The sequence below is a fragment of the Poecilia reticulata genome, chromosome 12 (assembly GCF_904066995.2).
Source record: "Poecilia reticulata chromosome 12, P_reticulata-male-v2, whole genome shotgun sequence".
In the NCBI taxonomy this organism is placed as follows: domain Eukaryota; kingdom Metazoa; phylum Chordata; class Actinopteri; order Cyprinodontiformes; family Poeciliidae; genus Poecilia; species Poecilia reticulata.
The window spans coordinates 13806458-13833852 of NC_088841.1; the positions used below are offsets into that span (position 1 = coordinate 13806458).

Below are 27395 nucleotides of genomic sequence, written 5' to 3' on the forward strand. Positions count from 1 at the left end.
TTATTCTTGCATTCTTCTGTTTCATAAATACTCTCAATAATAAAAAATAGAGAAATACTAGCTAATTCTCTTCAATAAAAACTCCACTGCCATACACAAGCAGACCTTGCATAGCCAACAATTTGTGTGAACAGTTGTCCCCCACACACATAAACTCACTCAACTCTCATAAAGCTGCAACAACAGACAGAGCACAAAACAGCTTGTTTAAAGAAGCAGAGTGGAGAGAAACTCCCTCATGACAAACATTAGCAGCAAAATATTTGTTTTATAACCCCAACGAGAATCTACTGCACTGCATACCAGAAATCACATGTACTTTACAAAAATGTGAATGACTCTGTTTTTGTTTTTTTTTTAGTTATTGTGGCCTTTATTTATTAGCAGCTGGACAGAAAGAAGGGCACAAAAACATGCAGTAAAAGGCTCGTGGCAGAGAATCGAACCAGAGTTGACTGTGTTGAGGGCTGTAGCCTCTGCATATGGTATGCCTCCTCTACCACTGAGCTATCTGGCACCCAAAATATTTATTTTAAGAAAAAAAGACACCTTTTGCAGACCAGCCTACACTGACCTTACTTTACCTGTACATTTTAAATCATGAAAGTTGAGGCAACCATGCATTTTTTTCATTAGAGTTTTTGTAAGCGGAAAGATGTTACTTGGGTACTGTGGTCACAATTAAAGCTTTGACTACAGAATTGTAGCAGAACATGGGTCACAGGTTTTTCTGCCCAATTACCCACATTCCACTGGCCAAAATTTATTAGTTTTATTGCACACCGACATGAAAAAACAGGATAGCACAGAATGATAACATTCAAGCAATTGATGCATAAAGAGTATTTTACATATATGGGGCAGAAATGATTATCCCATTTTTCATATGGATGAACTGCATTAATTTAATTTAAGTGCTGCATAATGCAGGTTATTCTAAAACTGTTTTGGTTTTTATTTGCTAAATAATTTCTTCTGAATCATATCTGTAGATATCTGTTGGACTCAAACATGCGACAGCTCAGCATACAAAATAAAAGTATTAAGGAATCTCTCTACTGCCTACCGACCTCTTATGCAAATGCTCCACATTTTTTGTGGATGCAAAAATGCATGCAAAACCACTCTAATATGCACCAGTGGAATAGAGAAAAACTTTTGGTCAAATAAAAAGAATCTGTTCTATTCTCTGTACAATGCGTATGCCATGGTTAGTACAATGCAAAATAAAAAATGATTTAAAAAAAATACACACAAAATGTTTGCACATTTTCCTCCTATTTGGTTTTGTCCATTGCAGAAATTTTTAATAAGTGCCACAAAATCTCATTTAATTTAATTTTCTGTGCATGACATAAGCACCTTCTTCTTCCAGCAAAATATGAGCGATTGAGAAACATGTGGTAAAATAATTTCCTTGATAGCCAAAGTCAGAAATAGTATTACGTCCTGATGTATTTTTTGCATGCAACAGGGAAGCACCAAAATAAGTGAATACTGTTCTCGGCCAAGTGATGCATCCTACTTTGAGGTTTAGATTGCTTTCCATGTAAACCACTTCAAAACATGACTAATTTTTACATCGCTAAAAAGGTTTGTGATATTCTTGCGTATATTTACATTTCACCCAGACAAACGTGCACTCATTCCAGCATCCATTTTTAATGCAACAATGTGACTCACCTTTAAAGAGTGGTGTTTGCTCTCATGTAGAATCATCTCCTCGGATATGATGAGTGTTCGGCTGCACAGATCCAGAGGCTGGTTGCAGGAGAAAATCAAATTAGCAAAAATTCTTTAGTACATTAGCAATATGCAAAGCAATTATCAAATCCCACGAAGCATTAAACCGTCAACACTGCTGTACACATGAGCATATGTTAAGGGATTTGCTAAGAAACAAGTGCAATTGCATGCAACTGATAATAATAAAAAAATGTACAATACCAAGTCCATTATGATTCCTTAATCCAACTGATCTGGTCAATCTCAAAGAGCCAGTATGATTTTTTTAAACTAACACCACAACTGAAAGTTACTCTACTGAGAATCAAAGTGAGTCATGACACAGAAGCAAAATGTGCGGTGACAAAAGACCGGCACAAAAAATGCACAAGTGCCACAACGTGGGAGGAGGGGGACTTCCTCTGAAGTCCAGGGTGAGAAAAGGGCCTGTTTCAATGTCTGTGTACATTTTCAAAGATACAAATTTCAGAGGGATTCTTGATAGAAAAAAAAACAATTGTGGTAGCAGCTGTTTTCTGACATTGTGACCATATTTCTAAATTTTGTCTTTGATATTCAGAGCATGGTGTGTTTTACATGCAGAACTAATTATTTAGTAGCAAAACATGACTTCACTAAAGTCCCATCTGCTTCCTACTTTTTGACTTTGGAGTTTTCAGTCCTGCTCTAAAGTTCAGTAGCACATTTTTTTATCCACAGTGATTCAAGTGAAAAGTTGAAAAAAACTCCAAAGCCAACTCTAACATAAACCATATGCTTATTTATTTGGCAACTGTAAGTTTATTACCCCATATGGTCACACTTAACGATGATCTGCAGTCTCTTTATACAACTGCTGTAGCCTTAAGGCTAAAATTGTGTTTAAAATCAACTCTTGCATAATGCCGTATGAAAATAGCAAACTCATGACTCATGACTCAAAAAGTGAAGTTAAACTAAAAAGGCCAAAAATATATTTTTGTCACAAACTTTAAATACATTTCCTCTGAGCCAAATTCATTCACGGAACAGCCTGCACATGCTATATTTATTATACCTTTCTCTTGTGAACACAGAAAAGCTCACAGAATTTTGTAGATTTTTAAGAGTTAGTTTTCGGAGACTTGTGCTGATGTGCTGGTGTCCATGAAGACCGTTGGTACATTTAAAGAAAGGCTGAAAACACCATCTCAACTCTAAAGTAAAGGTGTCGCAGCTGCATGTTGTGGGTGTGTTTTGCTGCTAATAGAAAAGACGGATACACTTGAAGAAAAAAAAAAAAAACTAGATAGCAAAATGAGGAAGAGACATTATGTGGAACTACTAAAGCATTTCAGGACGTCAACCAGGAAATGAGCTTGGGCAAAAAAGGTTTTTCCAATTGAACAATGACAGTGAGTATACAGTTGAATAAGTTAAAAGGGGTTTAAGGAATTAAACTCACTCATATTAGTGGAAAATGGATGGGCAGAGCTCGAAAGGTGTATGCAAGCAATGCAGCACCTGATCTTTAATCAGTTATAAGTAGTTTTGTCATGAGGACTTGGCCAAAATGAAAGCAAACTAAGAACTTTGTGGAGGGATACTCATATTGTTTGGCCATATTGTTCGAAGACAATGTTCACAAACATTATTAAAATGTCTCTTCAGAATTTGAAGAAACATTTTTTTTTTTAATCTCTAAAAGATTTGCTCACTGATTAAAAATGCATTCTGACTGAATGTCACAAACAGTGGAAAACAGGGTTAAATTGGCTTAAAAAAACCCAATCTGTTTCATCACAGATGTTAAAAACCTAACAAGGAACAAGAATCAGATGTGAAATACTACCATGGTAAAATTCAATTTATCAGTATAGCAAATATGTAAATTTAAGACAAGCTGTGTCAAAACTCACAACTAAAACATTAAAGAATGTAAGACTGACTAACCTGAACAAATATGGGGAAGATGAGGATCTTCGGCGCGACTTTGACATACCCATAATTGGCGTGTGGAGTATGTGAGCGGACAATCGTACAGTTCTGGTAGTTAGCAAAATTGGCATTCTGTTGTTGATAGTTAGCGAGGCCGACAGTGGGGGAGGTGGACGAGCCTTTTGACGCCTTGGAGTTGTTAGATCGTCGCAGGAACCCAGTACGGCTGGAGAAGCCACCACCACCATTGCCACCACCACCAGTAACACCCCCAGTAAAGGCATTACTACCACCAGCACTGCTCTGAGGCTGTGGACCAGTAGTCTGCCGTGTGGAGTACAATCTGTTGTAACCTAAAACCAAGAAACACATCAAAAACATAAAATCACCACATTTTTTTATTTATTATCTACTAAACCAATGCAAGAAAACAGTCAAGTCAAAAGGACATTGTAATTTTAAGAGATTTGAAAAAACAATAAAGTGTGAAGTTTTAGATTCAAAGTAATAATGAAAGCATAACTTAGAGTGCATGTCCTACCTAATGTACCCTGGTTGTCGGTATACACAGGCCTCAGTATCTGAAAGCAAGCAGGATGAAATAACACTGAGATTGTTTGTATCAGCAAAGCTATGAGTCACAATCAATAAAATTAAAAGATCTTTTCAAAAAGTCCAAGCTAATGTATGCCACAGACTATGCTAATTGTAATTAACAAAACATTTTAACACTAATTGGCTGTAAGAGTTTATAATTTCTTCTAGCAACTATTGATGCTGTTGACTCGGGTTGCTGAGTTATGATTTTTTTAAGCAATTATCTGCAGTTTGGGATCATCCATCTAATCAGTCTGTGAACCCTGACAGGTATTGCTGGTCTCATTGTTATACAATATGCATCAGGGGAAGTCATTGCCAGATATACTAATCAGATTTATGTGGAAGTTAAAGTAACATTTGGGAAGCGATGCAACATTTTAAGATATTTCATTACTCTAAAAGTACAATGCAACAGAAGAGTTGGTGTGCGCTTTCAAAGCATTTTTGTGAACTACAATACTTTGTTCATTTGAGATGCCACAAACATGACCCATTTCCAAAGGGCCTTTATTATTTTTAGCCTGTCTAAACCCAACAAAGCTTCCCTTTTGTACAGAGACTGATTTTTAAGCTGTCTGAAGAGAAAGGTTTACTCAGAATGATAGTATGTGGCTCTTTTTCCTCAGGCTACACTTTTTTTTTTCAATAAACTAGTCTGTTATTTCTGTGAGTCTGTCTGCTTCATCTCCTGACATCCAACTGCTCTTATGACTCAGACGGTAACACTCATTTTTGTCCTTCTAATGAACCTTAAGCTGGAAAGCACAGATACAGAAAAGTGCAAGAGGGATACTTGTAACACAACACACAGACAGCTTCAAGTGACAGACATAAAAGTAAGAACAAAAAGAAAAGGATGAGTTAGACAGATTATAGATAATTTAAGCTCTTTTAAGAGATTTGCTTAATAAAAACAGCCTTATACGAGCTGAGATGCAAATTTTACTTCAACAAGAACTGCAGCAGTGCTTTAAACAGGTCCTCAATATTTTTGATTCAACATGTTTGTTAGTATCGTGTTAGCTGAGGAATTCAGATCAGCCTTTTTGATTCATTTGATTCGCTTTATTTCATTTTTTTATGATTGAAACTTTACTTCAAATACAAAAAGGAGTATGTTCTGTAAAAAATATAACTGACATGTCATGTTGTGAATGTACATGCAAGTTACAGAATTAACTGATTTCAATATATATACCTCAGAGAAATATTTTTGAGGATTTTCTAAATTAAAATTAAAGGTATGTATATTAAAGGTATGTATATGTAATTAATGACACAAAAATAATTATCTGGATTATATTTGTAGATAAATTATGCACAAAAGCATTATTTTCGAAAATGAAAATAATTTCTGGTTGGTAGAAATGTAACAAAACAAATATCAACACAAAAACTTGATTATACTGTATTATTAACATCTAAGAAAATGGTCTATATGTGCAACATGAAATGTGTTGAAAACATGCATAAATCACCAAAACAGCATTAATCCACAGGACACAGACACACTGAACAGACAATCAATCTATCTATCGGAGCCAGGGATGTAAGGTAAGGAAACGTATCTAGGTTGTGCCACCAAATGACCATAATGAGGATGAGGAGGACGAAGAAGATGATAAAGATGCAGCCCTCCACCAGTCTGTGGTACCTGGCTTCCAGGGTTGATGGGTGCCAGGATGATGTAATTGTCCCCATTGGATGCCTTCACCCTGGTTCCCTTTAATGTGGCGGTTGGAGGATGATGGAGGAGACGAGGTTTACCATCCAGCTCCTCAGCCGATCCCATGTGGGCTCCCCACGCCAGCGTCCCTCTGCTCCCACCGACACTGTTTCCAGTTTCAGAGCCGTTCACCAGCAGCCTGTGGGCTGCAGTAGGGCGGTGGTGCGCTGGGAGAGGCGGCACCGCTGGCGGAGCTTTGCTTGGGCCGACATCTGGCGCGCGCCTGCGGGTGGGCGGGGAGGGAGCGTCGTAGTTTGAGGTTGAGGGTTTGTAAGAGGGCCGGTGGATGAGGCCTTCAAAACTGGGTTTAGCCGAGGGACTGGTACGCCACACCACCACTGTAATTTCATTGGCACTGTTTCTACAACAGACAGGACAAAAAAATACAGGAAATCATATCCATCTTTGTGCGATTAAAAAGTTGCTTAAATGGAGACAGAGAAGTAAAGAAGTAAATTAAAAACAATAAACAAAAATTTCTTTTGGCTTAAAATGAGTCCACTCAAAAAGCAATGACAGCCATCAGCTACTTATTATGGTCTCCAAGTTAAACTGGTCAAAAACTTGTATTGTATCACATTTATTTCAGTTTGTTAAAAGAGTAAATGTAATGGAAAGACTTCCAAACTAGTGTTGGTAGAAGCACTGGATGTGGATCTAAAAATGCGCAGTAAATAAAGTACCTAAAACTTTTATGTTCTGGATACCTTATTGCGTGGGCCAAGTCCACACATTTCCACTGTTCCACTGGCTGACCATTTAACTGCAGGAGTGTGTCCAGCTGCTGCAGACCAGCCTGGTCTGCTGGACCCCCTGTAAGAGGAAAAGGAGAGTTGAAATCATGAAACACTGATACTACATGAGCCTGTATTTCTTTTACTATTATACTTTTTCTGATGGAGAAGGAATTATGGATTGCTTAGACACAATGTTTATGTTTTGAATGCATTCAGAAAAGTTATCTCCTGTTGCTTGCCTGTCATATTAAGGAACGTAGTCTGATATTTGTATAATAGGCAGGCTTCTGATTAAATCCAACACAGTGCAATCAGAATAATATATTATTTTTATATTTGATAACTATGCGACGGTAAATTCTGGCTTCACAGGATGACCTAAACCGTCAACACATCTGGCTAGTTTTCTCATGACCCTCCTTGTCCTATCAAACATAAACAAGCTACAATTAAACCCCAATTTATTCACATGACATGTAGATTTAGATAAAATATTATTTTAATTCAAGACATAAGGAAACTGGTATCTTTCAAAATATAATAAAACCATGTAAAAGGAGGATCAATTTGGAAAAGAAAAACAAATATCTGTTTATATTTACATAAAAAAAAGTCTTTATAGTCATTACAGAAAAATAACAAAAAATTATTTTTATACTTATGATGAGCTCCACATCTTTAAGAAAGTTTTGCCATCACCCTAATCTTTGCTCCCTTCAGGGATTCTTGATTGTATTCAAGTGAGGACTGTAGCTGTGCCGCTCTAAAAGGTTTATGCTACAAACAGTCAGGAGAAATGTGTATAAAGTCAAGAGACCACTTTCAATCCTATTTCTGCCTCCAAAGCATAACTCCAAAAAAGAGACACCAATCTGAGGCTAGTGTGAAACGAGGAACTTTCATCCTAACGCATATGTCATAGTTCATCTCACAAGCAATGTAAAAAAAAATAAATCTGAGAAAAAAAAAATCTGATTTTCAATATTTGGCTTAGTCAATAAAATATAGCTATACTGAAAACTGACAGAAGCAACAAGACATTTTGGCAAATATAAACATTTTATAGACCGAACTGGAGATTGACTGTTGTCCTTTATAAACGCTGACATGAGGACACAAAACTTGCCTGGATCAACAGCCTGCACCCTCACAGGGGAATCTGAGCAGATGGTGAATCCATATCCATCCTTCCCTCGAAGGATGGTCACCTGCAAAACACACACAAACTTAGTCATTTTGTGGTACAGTGATTGACTCTTTCCCACCCCATTTCTCAAGGATTAAAAAAAATAAATAAATCAGCTTCCTTCCTGCAGGATGATTAAGTAGATTTGTTTTCTGTTACTACTTCCTATTAAAACTGTCCTGACAGCAGATTCCTAGTGAACACAATTAGCTGAGTGCGAAAGAAAAACAGTTCCAGAGTAGAAAGAAAATCACTCTTAATCAAACAGTTGGAAAGGAAAGAAAAACAAAATGGTTGTTGTAATCTAGTTTTTATTAATATTGTAAACTTGGCGTGTAAAAAAAAAAAAAAAAAAATGTATTCTGGGAAATTCCAGATGTCACAAATATTTAAAGAAGCTATAATTGTATTTACGTTCTTTCTTAATGTAAATAGTGAATATAGATCATAATTTTTCTGCATATGCTGCTACAATTAAGGTAATGAATATTTAATCTGCTAGAACAGCAATATGGCTTGGAGTGCAGAAAACAATTTTCTACTGCCTAATGAGGTTGTCTGAGTTTTTAGTCACTTCTAAATTCCTTGTTTCAAAATGATTACATTTTTCTAAAATGTGTACCTCAACAGCTAACTTTGAAAGATAGAAAACAAGTCCTACTGACGGATGAGGATGTAGTGGCATAATTAAACCAATCTCAATGTTCTTTAAAAATACAAATAATCCCCCCCCCCCTACTCAAAACCTCACATTTATTGTATCCAGAGCAGCAGATACAAAGCAACAGCTCGGATGACTCCAACCCATTATCTCCCTTTCCCTTGCATTGTCAAACAGCTCATATATGTGTCAGCCAAAGTAAACACAATTCCATCCAAAACATTTCACTTTCCATCCGATGAAAGCCATGGACATGAAACTCACACAGACATTCACTTTTTTTTTTTTTGCTCTCTTTTTCTATAGTAAGCTGGCTCAATCTGCCTATGAGCTGGACGCAGTAGCTTGGAGAAATGTGGTGATTATTCTGAAGCCCAAAGCTCATGATGACCCTAAAATGTCGGGTAAAATTGTAGGTTTTCATAGTCCACTGATTTTATGTGCCCTGAATACTGGTGCTTTTGACATCTTGCAGCAAGCTTCAGTCTGTTGAATAAGGCTCTGTTTTAGACCGTCGCTACACTTAACCAGTTTGAAAAAACAATTATAGGGCTACAGATACAATCGGATGACTCATTTGGCTGCAATAAAAATTTACTTCTGGTCATCACCCGTTATTGTGTACACACTCGGTCACCAGTGTGTGTTTAATTTGTCGTTTTAGTCCTGGACTTTCCTCCCTGAACAGCTGAGATCACCATAGACTAATCAAAGCCTTCCCATAAGAACAACCATTTCTTGAGTACTTAGAAAAGACAAAACATCTCAGTGCAATTCTCCTCATCCAAAGAAGAAAGGAAAGGCAGACACTGGTACACGAATGACTGGCTCAGATAAATAAAAATTTAACAATTCTGTGCGTTTCACAAATGGGTATAAGAAGAGAATACTAGAACTTAATTCAAGGTAGGAAAAAATGAAATAATGAATCTTCTTTCTAAAAGAAGCCATAAAAAATACCATCGTAATTCTTTTTAACTTCACATCTTTTGACTTCACTTTGTTTTATTGTATTGTAATTTATGGCAAGTCCTCAAATGCCATCTTCTTTTCTAGCCAATTTTGGATTTTACTTGTTCTGTTAATGGTTCCATTGCCAACGTTTTTTCATGTAACAATTTAACGTCACAAATATCAGACAAAAAGAAATGTTACAGGTTCTTGGTAAAAGTAGTGGTCCTGAATCCAACTGAAAACTACAATAAGATCATATCTGCTTATGCATCAAAGCATACAACTCCATTTTTATCCGAGTTTTCCTGAACTCAAAACAAAGTGCATGAAAGAATAGGTTGCATAAAAAAAGCAAGAGCTAAAAGTGTTGATGAGAATGAACAAACAAAACAATTTATGATTAAACTTTTAAAATTTGACCTGCTGATTAAAACTGAGTGAAAACTGGTTGATGAGTTTATTGGTATTTAACTAGTATTTGGTTGAAAAAAAAAATGGCAAGATTAACTGGGCATTTTAAAATCAAGCTATATTTATTTATTGTTTATCAAATTAGGATGTGATAAAAAGAAAAAAGCTCCTCTGCCTATATCTTTACGTTTTGTTTTGTTTTTTTGACTATGTCCCTTTGACTCCCACGCCACAATGTCAAGCCATGATTTTTGGACCCGACTGTATAAAGGGAGGAGCAGGTCAGTCTCCAGTCTCCATCCGATGATTGCAGGACATGTCTTATCTACTTTCCAGCAGTGCAGGAAAGGGTAAACATTAACTGCTGACAGTTTAACACAGACTAAATGAAATTTACCAGGCATGTCATGATAACTGCACGATTAAACAATGTTATCTGGCTAGATATTTTCAGTTGCTAAATCTAACGACATGTTCTGCTGTATTTCTGTCATGTGATCTCAACCTTATTCTCAAGCTGCAACAGCTTTTTATATTGGGAACAATTAACTTGTCTCTTCGTGTTTTTTCCCCTCGGGTTTTTATTCCTTGCAGCTTTTAATAATTTGTATCCTTTCGCTAACGTGTCCATTTCTGTTTTTTTTTTCCTCCATCAGATCTTTCTCTGACAATGTGAGAGGATAAATAATTTAAAAACAGAGAGCTTGTGCCCCTATTTTAAAAGAAATGCATCCGGACATCCCCTGCATTTACTCGTGGAAAGACCATAAAAAGTGCATTTGACTCTTCAGTAATAAAAAAAGATGTGCTAGTGTTTAAAGTGGTGTGACACAGATTGATACCAAACAGCTAATGCATCTTTTAACAACAACCCCGCTCCATCCTTTCACTACCTCTTCCTGTTATTTATTTTTTACACACCTGAGGCAGCCTGCATCCGATGCAAAGGTGACACAGCCCGTGGATAGTGTGCATTACACCACCGCCTCCTCTCCCTCCACCATCTCCACCATTTAGGTCAGCAGTCAAGACGCACACACTGCGACGGTGGCTTTCCACCTGGTTTCCCCCTCTGCAGCCAGAGTATCGCCACAGCTTTCTTTGAGCGGCAGAGTTTGTTCTCCTGTGGCTGGCTTCTGAAGGCTGAGTGGACTTCAGCGTGTTGTGTATCATCATGATAGTTTCCAAAAGGTGGATATGGTGACCTTAATGCTGGACTTCCCAGTTGTCGGTTCAGTTAAGGTATCTTCAACCACACTTGAATCTTCTCTGCATTAACTTTGGGTAAACTGACTCAATCCAAGTTTTTTGTCTTGTTTTTTTTTTAACCACTGACCTCCAGTTGCACCGTCTTCCTTTCAAGCACATCAATCCACATTCACGTATGCAAGCTTTCCATCACTTTCTTCACAACCGCAGCTTCCAAATGTCTCGCTTACTGTCCGTCAACTTTGGTCAAATCTCCACTCTCGAGTTCCTTCTCTCCGTCCAACTTACATTTGTCTTGTCCGCTCTGTGCCAAGAGTGTCCAGAACAACAGTAGCAGCAGAAGCTACTGAGATCAGCTGTGTGAGTGTATGTAGTGGCGTCACGCAGGCGAGACTGGCGCTGGCTCAGCCTGCTGAGGCCACACTGTAGCTCCTGGCAGGGGTGCTCATGGGAACTCTTCAACAGTAGAAGAATAGGAGGAAGTGCCTCCCACCTCAACAACACCCACCCCCCACCAAAAAACACACACATACACACCGACACGCATGCACTTATGCATACCTCGCCATCCTACAGGCCGAGCGGCTTTGTGTGTCTGCCTCCGATAAGGCCAGTTTGCTTCCTGAGTCCTCACTATGAGGTTGCGAGAGGTGCTACAGTTCCAACATAGGTGGCATGGCAGAGACACATTCACACAAAATAGTAGCAATAAAAAGTTTATTAAAATAGGAGCATCACAGTCGTGTCAATCTCCAAATGCTGGGGTTATTAATGCAAAAAGTTTCAAATTGACCACAACATTTTGTGTCCAAGAGATTTTAATGGCCTCGTTTCCCCCAACAAAAACACAATGACACCAGATTTGCTCAGGGACATGCTTTACTCTCACACACACTTCACACCTCATCATACTCTTTCCAGCATCGTTCCCACACTCCCCAGTCTACGTCCAGACCTTGTGGTTGTTTGTTATGCTTTCAACTTCCATATTTCCTCTGCTTTTCCTTTCAGCTGTTCCCGCTCACCTCAAACCACTACGTACGGAAATTCACAGGCCTGCGAACTCTTAAAAAGTCCCCCGCTTCCCTCTTCTTCTAGTTATCCAAACATAACTGTTTTTTTAAAAATCCGCACGGACTTTTGCAAATAATAAACGCATTAAAAGGAGAGCAGGGGAAAAGCCCTCTTTAATTACCAATACTGCAGTGGCCTGTCTCACCCTTAGCAGCCCCATTATTTCCCAGCGTGCCTCTTTCTCCTTTAATTGCTTGGATGCCTGGCTCGTGGGATGAAACATGGACAGAGAAGTGACAGAGGAGCAATGCTGCACTTGTCTCTACAACGTTAATAAAGTGGCAGAAAACACCATTGTTTTAGGGTCTCTTCATGCCAGTGGTAATGGTAGCCTGTGCCTGTTTGCCTTTTCAAAGGGCGAGGGTTAGCCATCAAGCTCACAAAAACACTTTCTCTCTCTTTCACACTGCGCTGTTCACCTCTAAATGGGCAGAAGGACGGATTAGAGGGAGAGAAGAAAACACATCTCGGGCAGAGGACTGAAAGAAGAGTTTTGAAAAGCTTGACGAGGAGCCAGGCAAGGCCAATCTGGTTTTCAGCAGTGTGGGATCTCTGTCTTACTTTGTGTCTCCCCATCTCACTCTTTCTGACCTGAATAAACAGCTATCAAAGGAGGACGTCTCTTCCAAGCCAGTGAACACACAAGATGGGTCTAAGGCCAAGTTCAGACTCACAGCTCACTGCAGTTGGAATTTGAACAGCAATAGATTGATTACACAGTCATAATTACACAACACAAGTTTCAACACTATAGGTAGAATGTTTTACTTTTATTTGAAAGGCAGAATTAAAATAATCTTCTTGGACCTGAGCAATTCCTCGAATTCAACCCTAAAACTACTTCAAATACCCTTCAGAGGTAATTTAGCTTTGTTTCTCAAATCAAAATAAGAACTGAAATCTAGCTATAAATAAATAAGAATTGATAATTTTGTTGTGCAAACCTAGTTGTAGGAGAAACATGAAAGTTGTGAATTAAGAAACTGTTTAATAGAAAACAATGCAAACCATCGTCCATCTATAAACACACCAATCAACAGGATGTACTTTGTGCTTTGGCGCATCTTTTGGAGTTTAATAAGTTTTTTAAAGTTAGGGGAGAGTGGTTATGATGAACTGTAAAACTCCTTCATCGAACTATAAAAGTCGGCATAGTCCATAAAAAGCCTGACTGGTGCATATTCAATATCAGAGACAAATTCAATCAAGTTTTTAAGAGTAAAAGCTTCATTTTTCTCATTTTCATTTTGAATGTTAGTAACTGACAAGAGCATTTCATCACATAAACTATATGTCATGATAGATTAAGATTTCTAAACAGGCCAAGTTAAGTTCATTTAACAAGTGGCTCATAATTTCAGCAAGAAATGTAACTATCCTGACTATATATATATATATATATATATATATGTTAAAAGTACAACATTACTTCTAAGTGATATACTAATATACTAAATAGCATACAAAGAGCTGTTTAAATCTGAGCTGAATTTGTGAGCAGACTTATTGAGAGGCCAACACTGCCATCTGTCTCCAGAGCAGATCTCAAACTGATTAAGATGAACTGTAACTGATTTATGCATACAGTGATGGTAATGAAAAACTCATCCTTAGATCTGAATTTTTACTCTCTCCGAACATGTGTGTGCCGCTTTCAGCTTCTATTACAATCCTTTCATATCAAATGAAGGAGAAAAATAAAGAAACAGAGCTGTAAGATCCAGCGGGATCTTACAGCTGTAAGATACACCATATTACAAATTTTTACAAAGTTAAAAATAAAAAAAACTTTCTATTCTCTTCCTGTACCCTTCACCATTCCTTTTCATCTTTTCCCTAATGGACAGACTTGTCAAGTCCATTCCCACAGGGGCTGTTAAGGAGCTAATGCTGGTTGACAAGCAAAGTGATGCTGGGGGACAACATACCCAAGGTGGAACTATTGCTAACATTCACAAACATGCAACCTCCTGTCCATTACATTAGGGAGCTGCTATTTTCTCCTTTGCTTGTACATTTATTTAAATGCTTATATGGGAAATAAAGTGGATGAGCAGCGTGTCAGGGTTACGGGATTTTCTAGATGGAGAGATCATCCCAACATTACTTTTGAACGGCACAATTTCTAAAGGTCACAAATCACCTCTCAAACATAGTTTAACTTGCAACAAGTAAATAAATAAATAAACACTGCAGCTGAAATAAAATGCAGATCTGTAAAGCGGTTCATGTGCAAGTCCAACAAACACGGAAAATGTCTGAGCTAGTAAGCAGCGGGCAGCAGATGGTACCATGGAGCTCTTTGTCTTGTCAGGGTTATGACCATGGGGTGACAGAGACAGAAATGACATGGAACAGAGAGAGAGAGAAAAGAGGACAACGAGGTGAAGGAGAGCACTGCACAGTGAGAGAGGAAAACATTCAGTGGTCTGGAAAGAAACAAGAATAAGGCAACAAAAAACTTGAAGTGAAAAGAGGAGAAAGACTGAAAGGTTTTCCATTCGCCCCTAATTTAGTCTGTGATTGTGCTCTCCCCTGTCTGATTTAAATCTCTCCTGAGAATGTGCTTCACAGACTGCTTAATCATATGTTACTCCGACTCAGCCGGATAGTGGGAGAAGGCGGGAGGGAACAGAGAAAGGAAGCGACCAATCACAAATACAAATGTGAGAATTTCCGTGTGAGAATTGAGTGTGTTTCCACCTAAGTTACCTACGACATCCACAGTGGTCTCCAACGTGAGTATTGGAGTATCTGGCATTTTTGTAGACAATTTCCTGGTTTAGTTCAAACGTGGTTAATTACAGAAGACTTCATTAGAAGCTGAACTGTTTAAAATCACATGACTGAAAAAAATTTTGACTTTGCAATTTACGCCTTGAAATTGGGCCTTCGACTCTTTAAAGGGACAGTGTTACGTAAAATCAACTTTTTGAGCTTTAAATTATGTTCTAATATTATCCCCTTATAATAAACATACCTGAAGTGTTGCCTTGATTCTTTCATGGACGTTTAAGAAATCCTTTGATCTCCCATGGCAACTATTTATCTATGCAAAATGACTGGGTGGACCGAGCACCACCTTCGAAGCACAGCTACTCCACAGTTCCCAAGCTTCAGAGCTTCCACCTCACAGAGCACCCCTCCCCTACAACTCCCTCACTCAGAACCTTCAGACTAGCCAGCAGCAATTAGCAAACACTTGGTGGAACTGTGCCTCAGCTGAGCTCATTTTACAGAAGTCACGGGATAAGCGTGCTCTGTGAGGCGGATGCTTGATTTGGTGACTGCAGCTCCGGGAAGAAGCCGCATGGAAAAGGTGGTGCTTGGTGACGGAAAGCATTTAGGCCCCTGAAAGGTTGCCAGTGGAGATTAAAGGATTTCTCAGACATGCATGAAAGAATCAAGGCAACACTCCAGGTATGGTTTTGATGAGGGAATAACATTATAGCATGATGTAAAGCTAAAAAAAAAAGTTTATTTTACCTAATACTCCCTTTAATAAATTCATTAATGCTCTAGTGATCTGAAATGAAAACAGCTGAAATGGATGAGAACCATTTAATTTGATACACAATGCTTTTATAAAGTTGTCATTTAACTGTAGTAGTAAATTTTAAAGAAACTCTTACTTTTACTTGTCCCAAAATATTTACAGGCACATCCCATCATGTTCATACTGTTCTCTAGGATATAACGGAGAGGGATAACAAATAAAATCTCAACAATAATTAGGTAGAAGTGGAACCGATGTGGGCTGCACAGTGGCGCAGTTGGTAGAGCTGTTGCCTTACAGCAAGAAGGTTCTGGGTTCAATTCCCGACCCCGGTCTTTCTGCATGGAGTTTGCATGTTCTCCCTGTGCATGCGTGGGTTTTCTCCGGGTACTCCGGTTTCCTCCCACAGTCCAAAAACATGACTATTAGGTTAATTGGTCTGTCTAAATTGTCCCTAGGTGTGAGTGTGTGTGTGCATGGTTGTTTGTCCTGTCTGTCTCTGTGCTGCCCTGCGACTGACTGGCGACCTGTCCAGGGTGAACCCCACCTCTCGCCCGGAAGGTTAGCTGGAGATAGGCACCAGCAACCCTGCCAACCCCACAAAGGACAAGGGTGTAAAGAAAATGGATGGATGGATAGAACCGATGTATTGCATCACACAGTGGTCCCAATTTATGCTAAAGTAATGTATAAAACAAATCAAAACCATCCAGAAAGATCTGCAATGTAACATCTGACTGTGGTGATCCCAGGACTTTGTCAGGTTGCAAAATCTAACTGAATGTTCAGAATCTGGAGCCATGTTTTTACAACTTTAATATAATTTAAACAATATTAAATTTATTCCAAAATTGGTACCAGCACCAGCTCAGTTTGCAGTGAGCCTTTGTTTATATATTCAGCTGAAGTAACACCAGCAAATGATTAATATTTGACTCTTGACAGTATCAGAGAATAAGTTGTTAATTCAACCATTTTTCTGAAGTTAATTGTTAAAAATTTCTTTAAAACATTCTTTATGGTTTGAATTATTCTCCCCAAACGGTACTTGTTGAAGTGACACAATCCTCCCTGACAGGGCGAATGGGAGAAGTCAACTGGTCTTATGACAGACTGACCGTTCACAGGGGTGCCTAGTCAGAGTTAAAGTACGGGTCACCAAACCACAGCAACAAACATAACGTAGGGTACAGCTGTCTCTATGACCCACTTTATCTTTTTTAACCAAACCAAGGTGAAAGGGTCCCCCAGCATCTTTTATTAAGCAACTGCTAAAGCTGAACAGTCTGTGCTATTTTCTGACTTTCTGCTTCAAGTTTATGGTCAGGCTTTATAGAAATAGTTGTAGTTGCATCCAGAAACTATTACCTTTATGCACCTGAATTATGAGATACCAAAAAAAAAAACTAATACAAACACAATGAACCATAAATAACCAATAGCAAACCAATACACCCAAAATATTAATATATTTATGTAATTGGAAAACTAGTTAAGTACAATGTAAAACTGGTTAAATGTAGGTGGAGCTGAAACTTGGCATCAGTTTTATGCCACTGTTCTCTGCAGAGTTGTTTTAATCAGAATAAAACACAGATTATTGAACAATAAACAAATGATAAATGTAAAATCCGATGGTTCTGACTTGGCTCACAAATTGTGAAAAAACACATTGTGTCTTTACACTTTTTTTTTTTTTTTTTTTTTTTAGATCTGAGCATGAAAGCTTTACTTTTGCGATTTTTTAGCCTACTTCATGTTGCCAGGTCCTACATGTTTATCTATCTATCTATCTATCTATCTATCTATCTATCTATCTATCTATCTATCTATCGAAAGAGAGAGAGAGAGAGAACCTGATTAATTGATTGATTGATTTTTTTTTTTTTACTTTATTCTACAGGCTTGAATGATCTTGCAAAATTGAGCTCAGATATCCAATAAATGTGGTTATTCACAATTATTTAATAATTTAACAAGAACCAGATTTGCTTTCTATGTATTCAAAATGAAATAATCATTTGGAAGTTTCTTTCTGTTTTTATTCAAGCTATTCTTTTCTACTAAATGTGATTTTATTCATTCAGCTGACACAAACAACATAAGTTAAAAACACTTTTTCAAAGCACGATATGAATCGTGCTTTGAAAAAGCACGATTCATAAATGTAGAAAACCTCTTTTTTCACTATGGACTAAGGTCTGTGCACATATATTTTCTTTTCAAGCTATCGTAAGTATTCCTTTGCTTTAATGGCTCATTTGATTTGAGCTGTCTCTATTGTCTGTCTACTATTCACTAAATTAATGCAGAGCATCACCTATGGCACTGATGTGCAGTCTCTTTAATTATCTCATGCCTTGAAATATTTTAAACAGAAAATATAAAGAAGAGAGTGCATAAAAAAACTAATCAAGATATAGTAACTTCTATCTGACTACACCATTTCAATTTTCTGCTCCACATGCAATTCACATGAAAGCAGGCATTTTTGACAAACCTCGTCTCAAAAAGGAATACTTCATCCTCTATTCACTGCTGAAAGCTCAGATACGTAATTTAATTAGTTGCTACGGCTGCAAAGAACGTGCAACGTGGAATTTGTGCAGTAACTATCTTACTGAAGGCATGCTTCTGTGTGATGACTTTGTTTGGCACAATGCTAAGTCATGGGTCAACTATTTTGTTTTAAATAGGCCTATCCATTCATGTGCACACACATAATTGCACAATAAATAAAAAGACAAAGCACTAACGCAGTAATCTAAAATTAAAAAGTTAAACATCTCTGAAGGGAAATATTGTAGCTTCAGGAAAAACACAGCAACAGCACTATTAATTATGCTCATGCACATTTGACGATTCATATTGAGAACGTTCACATGCAACCACACAGACAGGAGAATCGCTGAATCTACACAAGGACATAGAATAAAAAGAAAAATGCTAAGTAGTACTTACTGTTAAGCATTGCATATTCTCAGGCTGATCAGTCTCAGGGGCAGCACCATGGCTCGACAGCACAGCCTCTGAAATGTAGACAAAAGAATCACGGGCTGAGACAGTACCTTTAGAGCACATTTCCCCTTGTTCCAATGTAAAACAGCTTCCCGGAAAATTTTATCCTCAAACAATTGCAAGCGTCCATAAAAGTGACTAGAGAGATAAGCGCTCAGAGTTATTCCCTCAGCTGCTGGAAGCAGCATCCATGAGGCTGCTGCTCAAACTTTACGTGTAAAATTAAGAAAAACAAAAACAAACACACACACCAGGCCAGCTGCATCAAAGAAAATTGCGTAAAGATGTGAGAATCCAGCAACTTGCCAAAGGGAGGAATGGGAGTGAGAACAAGTGGGAGGGAGGGAAGAAGCGAGGGAGGGGTAAAGAAGAGAAAAGGAACTCCTCTCTCACTCTATTATCAGTCTGTCACAGAGCTCCTGTGAAGTTGCTGTGGTTACAGGGACTCACGCCTCAGTGTCCTTCTAACTATTGCTCAGAAAGGCACCATTCAGTGTTGGGCCACAATACAGATTTGCCCGTCTCGCTTTTTTAATTTATTTCAATCTTCTGTTTCCATCTGTGTATCTCGCTCACCTTTTCTTTGGAGGATCCACCTTCCCTCGGTCTCTCCCGCCTCTCAGACACCAATCCATCTTTTATCTTTCTACAGCAACCATAATCTCTCCGTTTGAAACGTCTGACCTGGTGTCGTCTATACAGTTCCTTCAAACTGTTATCTCAATCTTCCCTCAAGCTGTGAAATGCTTCAAATTATGTCGACTCAGTTCAAATAATTCCTGACAGGGTGCCGATAAGTTAAACGTGTGAATCTGTGTCATAAACATGTCTGTTTAAGCAAGTGCTATATTTTGCCTTTTGATGAAAGTTTCCTTGATAAACTGCCTCTCTCACAAGATATGCAATTTACAAACTGCTTTAGCTTTTGTCAGCCTTATTGAACACACAGCCACAACATATGAACTTGTCAACAGAGGCTACTTATTGTGGCAAAAAGAAAACGTTAAACTGATTAAGTAAAACACAACTTTTAACCAATAATCTCAGTTGAGTTTTTAACCGATGCTTTTCTAGCTTCTTCTTAGCTAGCTGTGCTGCAGTGGTAAATTGAGCTTGCAGGCAAAAAGAAACAAATATGAATTAGTTATAAAGAAATGTAATGTCCCTTACTTCTAAATGTTTAAAATTAGTTGGAATAAGTGTATACATTTCTCATCCACCGCCGGCATAATTGTATCCTACTTTCTGCAAAAATAAAAAGTAGAAAATGTTTTAACTTTCAGTGACAACCTGGGTTAGCAGACTTGAGAACTATGCCTCCTGTCAATTGGGAGGAATGATAACAACCAAACATGGTGTTATAGGAGATGATGTTTGTTTCCTGCTTCATTCCTTCAGCCAAATTTAGTTTTCTATAAGTATCAAAATTATCTACTGAAATGAAACAGGTTATTTTTATACCCATGCTTTCTTCCCCCATTAGATTATCTGTGGTTTAAACAGGATCTTAAGTCTTATTTTGTTTTTAGAACTTTTTAAAATGCATGTACCAGATAAATATGGCACTTGAAGACACTTTATTTGTACCATTAATAAAAATAAATAAATTACTGAATTCCAGCTGGCATCTTATATTCTTAATAGTTTACACATAAAAAATTGTTAAGATCAATGTTAAAAGCAAAATGTTACTTTTGTCTTTAACACACAGCCAGAAGATTTCTAATTGATGACTAAACTAATGAGAATATAAATTACTTAAGAAACTAATTAATAGAATAAAGCTTGAAAAACCCTTTAAGGGTGTTTATACATATATATATATATATATATATATATATATATATATTTATTTTTTTTTTTTTTTGATTGTCACTTTTTCTTGACTCCTTCACTTTATGACCTGAAAAACTATAGTTAATATCACATTTTACAGCATTCATTTACTTTGTTAAACAGCATCTTAGTGCCAAGTTCTGTAGAGCAAAACGACCGGACTGACAGTTCACACCAAAAAAGAAAAAGACAAGAGAAACAGTCATTGACCTCCTCTCCAGACACTCCTGACAGCCCATTGTTGAACTCGTCTATAAAGCCCATGAAAGAGAGATTAAGTCACACGTTAATCTCAAACCGCCTGGGGATGCACCAAAAAGAGAAAAGCTAACCTGGTTGGCGTCGAGCCCAGATCAGAGGCCTTTTGTCTGACAAAGAAACAAGCAGTAGGGTGAAGATGTGGAGCAGCTTGCAATGAGGACAGAGCATGACTGACATTAGAAAGGGGGAAGGAGAGAGGAATAATACCAGACAGAAACAGTGGACAGTGGGAAAAGTATACACTAGACAATTTCAAGAAAGATAAATGTAGCAGATGTTTTAAAACCACAGAAGACACTACAAAAACGCAGGGAAATAGATTTCGGAATAAGTCAAAAGGTTTCCACACTCTATTGATGTTAAGCCAGTTACTCTTGGATCTGCCAGAACAAAAGAGATGGCCCTAACTTTGCTTAGATCTCTTGTTGTACTGCCCAATCATTTGACTCCAAGCCCCTATTTACTCCTAATGTTGCCAACAAATCAATAAATAAACACTCAATGAAAAGAGACGAAAGGCAAAAGGGACAACGTAACTTTCAATTATCTCACGGCTTACAGATTTTGCTAACAAAACCTTTAAGCCAAACAGTAAAAAGCCATGTAGATATCCTTAGTCGTATATTCTATTGTCTACTACCCATTTCTTTATATTACACAATGAAAGAGTTTGACTTTAAGCTGTCAAACAGCATATTTTGCCTTTTAGACTTTTAAAAGTTTACCCGATGCTCAGATTAATACTCAGTACAGTAAACTTTTACAAACTGTAAACATACAGTTGAATACTTTTTATTTTTACAACTATTTTGAAGCCAAGACGCAAACATAAGACCTGGCAGTGGGACAAGGAAACAACAAGACCCAAAGTAGGTCCTGATAAAAGATTGGTGCACTTTATAGAAATACACAAAATTATGGACCGACAGTGTTTTAGGATAAACATGTTGAACTTGTGTTGTTTACAATGTCAAGCCTTTATGAAAATCCAACATATTTTCTGTCTGTGTTTTTCAGATGATTTTTATTTTGAAATCATTCAGCTACCCCAAATTTAAAGTGTGTTCATAGTTCCATTGAAAAAGGAGCTGAACAAATTTTGCCTTGAAACCACAAACCAATGGTCTGAATGAAATAGTTATTTAAAATGTTTGAGGTTACTGAAAAAAAACTACAAATTATGGAAAAAAAAGTGTCTACAATTTCTTGTCTTGATACATATTATTCTGCACTAAAATAAAAAAACTAAAAATAAACCCCAGATGATAAGTAGTGTATCCAGCATCGGGGAAAACAAACTAAATGTATTATTATGTATTATTTTCATCTGAGTCACAAGGTTTTACTCAAAAAGCTGCTTCTGGTTTGGTTTATTACTGTTCTGGCAACAAAAATGACTAATGTATCTTTAACATTAGTCATTGTCAAAGACTTGTTTTTTGCATTTGAACGACAAACATGCATGGTACTGAAACATTACCTAACATGAATTACAGTCCAAGCAGTTAAATGCAATATGCACATTGTAATAATACAATTCCAGAATTGGCAATAGCTAACTTTGGGACACACTGGTCTAATCTAATGGAAAGGCTGTTAAAATTCTAACCTTCTTCTAAACTTAAAGAACTTTTTAGAATGAAACTGCTAGGATCACATGCTCAGCTTTTACAACATTGAATTACAAACCAGAATGGAGTGTCTGTTTAATTTCTGACAAATGTGGTGAAGGTGAAAGTAGACTTAAAACATGTCACGTTGCATTTTTGCACAGCGGCTTTGACATCTTTGCTTAAGTTAAACGGTAAAAGCTGTGACAGAATCACTGGTTATCGTTTTTGCTGAGAAACCTTATCCGTTTTCCGCACAGGGGGCTACACGAGAGGAAAGAGCGATTCCCTCAGCAACAGCAAACAGAATTCACATAAACAGCACTGCAGTGTAAACACACAAATCAAACAGGCCAAAATAGGCTGAGGATTTGGGGTGAGTAGGGTCAGCCGGGAAAAAAAGGTTTGGTGTAATTTGCTTTGTAACACACAACAGTTTAGAATGCCTCATAGGCTGTTCAATTTGATCAATTTGGTCAATCCGTATTGTCCAATATTATATTCTGTAACGCAGCCTAAATTTCAGATCGATTAGTGCTTCACAGAGCTGCAATATGGTGGTTGTTCTTACTCCTTTTCTAGTGTCTCACTAATGCTTTGCATTTTAAAATAGGACTTATTTGGCGTCCCTCTGTGCATGCATTATCCTTGAAAGACTGGTATACCTATGAGACCTCTTTTCTTTTTTTTTACCATTGGTCTCTTTGGGCCTCTCTTTCAATAATGATGTCCTCTTTGAACTTCATACTTCACAGAGATTCCCTGCCGAGTTTGTTCTTTTTGCCAACTCAACATTTCAAACCATTAATGACAGTGAAACCTTTGGCTAATATTATGAAGTGAACCATATCTAAAATAATCTTTACATTTATTTTTAACTGAGACCATAAGATTTATTGCGGTCTTTTTTTTTTTTTATCAAAACAGTGCTCTTTCCTCTTAATGTAACTAAAGCATTTTAAATTCTGCATTCTATGAACAGATCTTCAAAAGAAATAACTAAAATCTTTCAGCGAGCTATAATATTTGTCTTCATTGTTTCATAGAAAAAACACCGGCACTATGTCCTGATTTACTAAATAATTAATGTGACTATTGTATTGCTACGCAGAAGTAAAAGATTTTACTTCAAGCTAAAAATGCCCGTAATTTTTAAATACAGCTTCCCCAATAGATTTGCATAAAAAGGGAAAAAAAATATGGTAACATAAATGAACACAAAAAAATGCTCAAACTGAAAATGAATGAAGTCATAAAAAAGTTATAATTCAGTTCATTTCAAGCATATTTTGCCAAATATGCAAACTGTTCTTGTTCTAAAAGTTAACATACATATTACATATCTTCTGCATTGTTTTCAAATATATTATTTGTTATTCATGTGTGACTTTTTTTTAATTATGTAACAGATTCTAAAAAATAGAGCAAAGAAGACAATAAAAAGAGACAACAGGACAATAAAACAACTTTTATAGTGTATTTAAAGCCAAAACATTGACAAGTTGGAGGATGTTTAACCTCAAATTCTAAGTTCTGCAACTCCAAAGGTGAGATGAAGCCTGTAGACCTGCCTTAACCTTTGCACTGCTAAAAGCAAGTAATCCTTAGATCTAAGTGATTTGAAAGCTGCAGGAGGTCAGATAAATAAGCAGGAGTCTGTCCCAAAGAACACCAGTTACATCCAAACTAACCAAACTCATTTGTGTTCTGTTTGTGCCTCTCTTTAGTAAATCAAACTCTTAATTTCAGGATGCAAGTCACTTTATGCTGGTCTCCACATACAGTGGAGATAACACATTTCCCTTCCTGCTTCCATCCTGGCCAAAAGAGAACATGGATAATATCAGCTGGGCACTCAGTCAAAGTGTTAATAAAATATTTCAGTTAAACTAAAAAGATGATCCAATAAGGACTAAGAATCAAATGTACCATAAAAGAAATATATAATCGCACAATATTTCATACCCTTTAAATATTAAAAGAGCTCTAATCAGAAAAGTCATGGCTAAGAACATGAGATATTGTGCCGTTTTGTCTGATACCTACTTTGTAAGAACAGACTTCCTGTCTATCTGTGGAATTTGAGCATCTCAGACATTTTTTTGCTTTGTTAAGCAATCCCCCTTAGCAACTTTAGATGATCTTACCGACATCCTGCTGAGAAGTGGCAGTTGATTCTGCAGACAGAGGTTTTCCCATGTGTGTATGTGTGTGTGTTGGGAACCTATAGGTGCTGGGATGCAAGTTTTCTCAGCAAAAAAATGCAAGGCCAAAAAAAACTCAAGGTCAATTTGTGATTTACGTGATTTAATTAGCTGTTGTTCTGAAATTCAGGCAGTTGACTATCAGACTCCTGAACAATCTAGTAACTCCTAAAAACCTCTAGCTCGTACTTAAAATATAATGCCAAAATTATTTGCTCATTTGCTTTCACACAAATATTAACTTTAGTGATATCACATTCCTGATCGTTGGCGTTTATTATGATGTCGTCCCTCCATTTGCAGCTTCAACTCTTCCGGAAAGGGTTTTCACAAGGTTTAGGAGCGTTTATGAAAATTCTGTACCAGAAACGTAATTGTGAGGTCAGACACTGATGCGGGACAAGACTGTCAGGGTCAAAAATGTCCTCTGCTGTGTAAGAAACTGACGCATAGTGAGTATGAAACAGCCAGTTGCAGATAGGCCTGTCGCGATAAATCAATTAATCGCACAATACATTAAACCTATCGACCTCATTTTAATTATAGGCTTTATCGTCTCTTCCTGCCTTTTTTTTTCTGTTGATGACACGGAATGAAAAATGGCTCACCTCCGGTGCTCTCCACTGACCCTCCTTTCCTCATTTCCGTAGTGTAATGTCCAGTGTACACTACACAAGTTGTCGGCCGATTGTCGGCCCATTTTCAAAACCTGAGAGACACATTAGCCGACAGAAATCCTAGGTATAACGGTTCGATCGGGTTCGATCGTGCCATGGGGTGTCCAGCCACAAGGGCACAAAATAATTTGCCCTTGTAATTTTAAAATCAGGCATTAATCAAGGCTTCACTAGAATCTACCTGTGATGCATGTGGCTAGAGTCAGCGTAAAGTCATGGACTGAATGAAAATCATTGTAACCTATTTAACAAAGAACTGTTAAACAGCTGAAAACTTACCGGGTTTATCAACTGCCTTCAACTCCTCTCCTTGTCATTTCTATATTCTTTACACGAAATGTTGAATAAATATTAATGTTTCCACATATCATCTCCGATGTCCGCTGGACTTCGTGTTGCACCGTGTCAGCTGTTTGGGATTCCCCTCCGTAATTTCCCCTCAAAAAGCAAGGAGGAGAATCCGCGCTTTCTGATTGGCTACCTTTCTCATTCAGCGTTAAGCTCCGAGTCGGGGAAAACTCCTGATTTAGATCGGAGCGGCCACGACGATCTAAATCACACTACAGGATGATCGGTTACGAATTCACCAGCGACAATCTTAGATGGACCAACGATCTAAGATTGTCATAAGGGGAAAATAGGGGCAAAAAATCGTGTAGTGTGAACCATTGCATTAGGTGGTCGGATGTGCCCAGATTCTCTATTTAAATCTAGTGATTACTGAAGGACAATATAGTATACAGACTTCATAATCTGCACTCTTTTGGTTGAATGCAGTATTTATTTCCACTTTGACTTTATGGTGTTTAGTTTTTATTCAAGTACGTTTTTTGTTAATGGAGACTCAGAATCCATTAACACTGGAACTGGTTTAGTTTATCAGTTCCAGTGTTATGTGTTCTTTTGAAAATAAAGTGCCCATCCAGGAAATCGCATGCATTATTAGTCATTTCCATTAAATCAGTGTCAAAAGGTCTTGAAACATTATTGTTTATCGCAATTATTTTTTTAGACAATTAATCGTCCAGCAAAATTTGTTATCGTGACAGGCCTAGTTGCAGAACACTTAATTTCATATCCTAAGAAGTCAGGCGTTAAAAAAAAAAAAAAAAGGAAAGACGATTGCACTACAAAAATGAACAGAACCTCAACAGAAAAACTATTATTCAGGTTCACCTTTCGGTGGGCATAATTTTATGAATGAATATCGTCTACAGTAGACGATTATGGAAAATGAGGAAATAAGTAAAGCCTGATAAAATGATGTATCATTTACAAATAACTACAGGAAGTTATTTTGCAAGTGACAATATATTTGTCACTTCCAGTTATTAGGAAAGAAGATTATACAGCAAAGTAGACGATTTTCTGTGCTAAAACAAGAACTTTGTTTTTGTCTTGTGTTGCTTAAGACCCTAGTCAACTCAGTGAAGCTCAAACTTTTAAAGCTCTGAAACAATGTCAAAATAAGGACATAATTTAAAAGCCTTGGAAAGGGTCTGAATCCTCAAAACTTCTTAAGCAAACCCTAAGAAGCTATAATTAATGCTCATATATCAAAAGATGGCAGAAAATGTAGTAATTTTCACAATTTAAATGTACTTACAAATATTAAATAACAAGAAGAGTGGAAGTCAAAATGGAGTTGTTGAAACCCAGAGAAGCTTGTACTGAACCTAGGTAAATCAAGTTGGCAATTTATGTCAAACATTGTACAATGTTTGGCAGAGCACAGCCGGAAGAAATTATTTAGGAGACTAATTCAGCTGTGGAGCACTTGCACAAACACAGTTTTTTTATCATGTCCCTGTGCACTTGCACAGACCTCCCAGTGCCATCACAGGATCCTTGCTACTGCAATTCACCCCACTGATTTGTTTTAATTGCTTTTGCACAGATTTTAGGTTATTTTTATAACAACGTATGTTTCTTAACTTATGTCTGATGTTGAAAAAAAAAACTAATTCAAATGAAAAGAGGAATTAAGAAATGAGAACCTATATGGATTATTAAAGATAAATTTTGTTAAAATGTTTGTTAAAAGGGTGCAGAAATGACTGAAAATAATAAGCATCCATCTGCTAAGCAAATGA

General features: G+C 37.3%; 1 protein-coding gene across 5 annotated transcripts in view; it reads right to left on the reverse strand.

Moving 5' to 3' along the window:
- Positions 1-27395, reverse strand: part of rgs3a (regulator of G protein signaling 3a) — a 142223-nt gene that overhangs the window by 81720 nt on the left and 33108 nt on the right. For 3 of the 5 annotated variants that reach the window (XM_008424364.3, XM_081613060.1, XM_008424367.3), the window contains 7 exons: positions 18658-18725; positions 7832-7913; positions 6676-6781; positions 5897-6329; positions 4184-4223; positions 3658-3995; positions 1684-1761 (listed from right to left, as the gene is read on the reverse strand). In XM_008424364.3, coding sequence (XP_008422586.1) covers positions 1684-1761; positions 3658-3995; positions 4184-4223; positions 5897-6329; positions 6676-6781; positions 7832-7913; positions 18658-18725 — 1145 coding nt within the window. Of the gene's footprint in view, positions 1-1683; positions 1762-3657; positions 3996-4183; positions 4224-5896; positions 6330-6675; positions 6782-7831; positions 7914-10838; positions 11543-18657; positions 18726-18965; positions 19343-27395 lie in introns of those variants that run through there. The other 2 variants (XM_008424368.3, XM_008424366.3) reach the window with 2 other exon arrangements.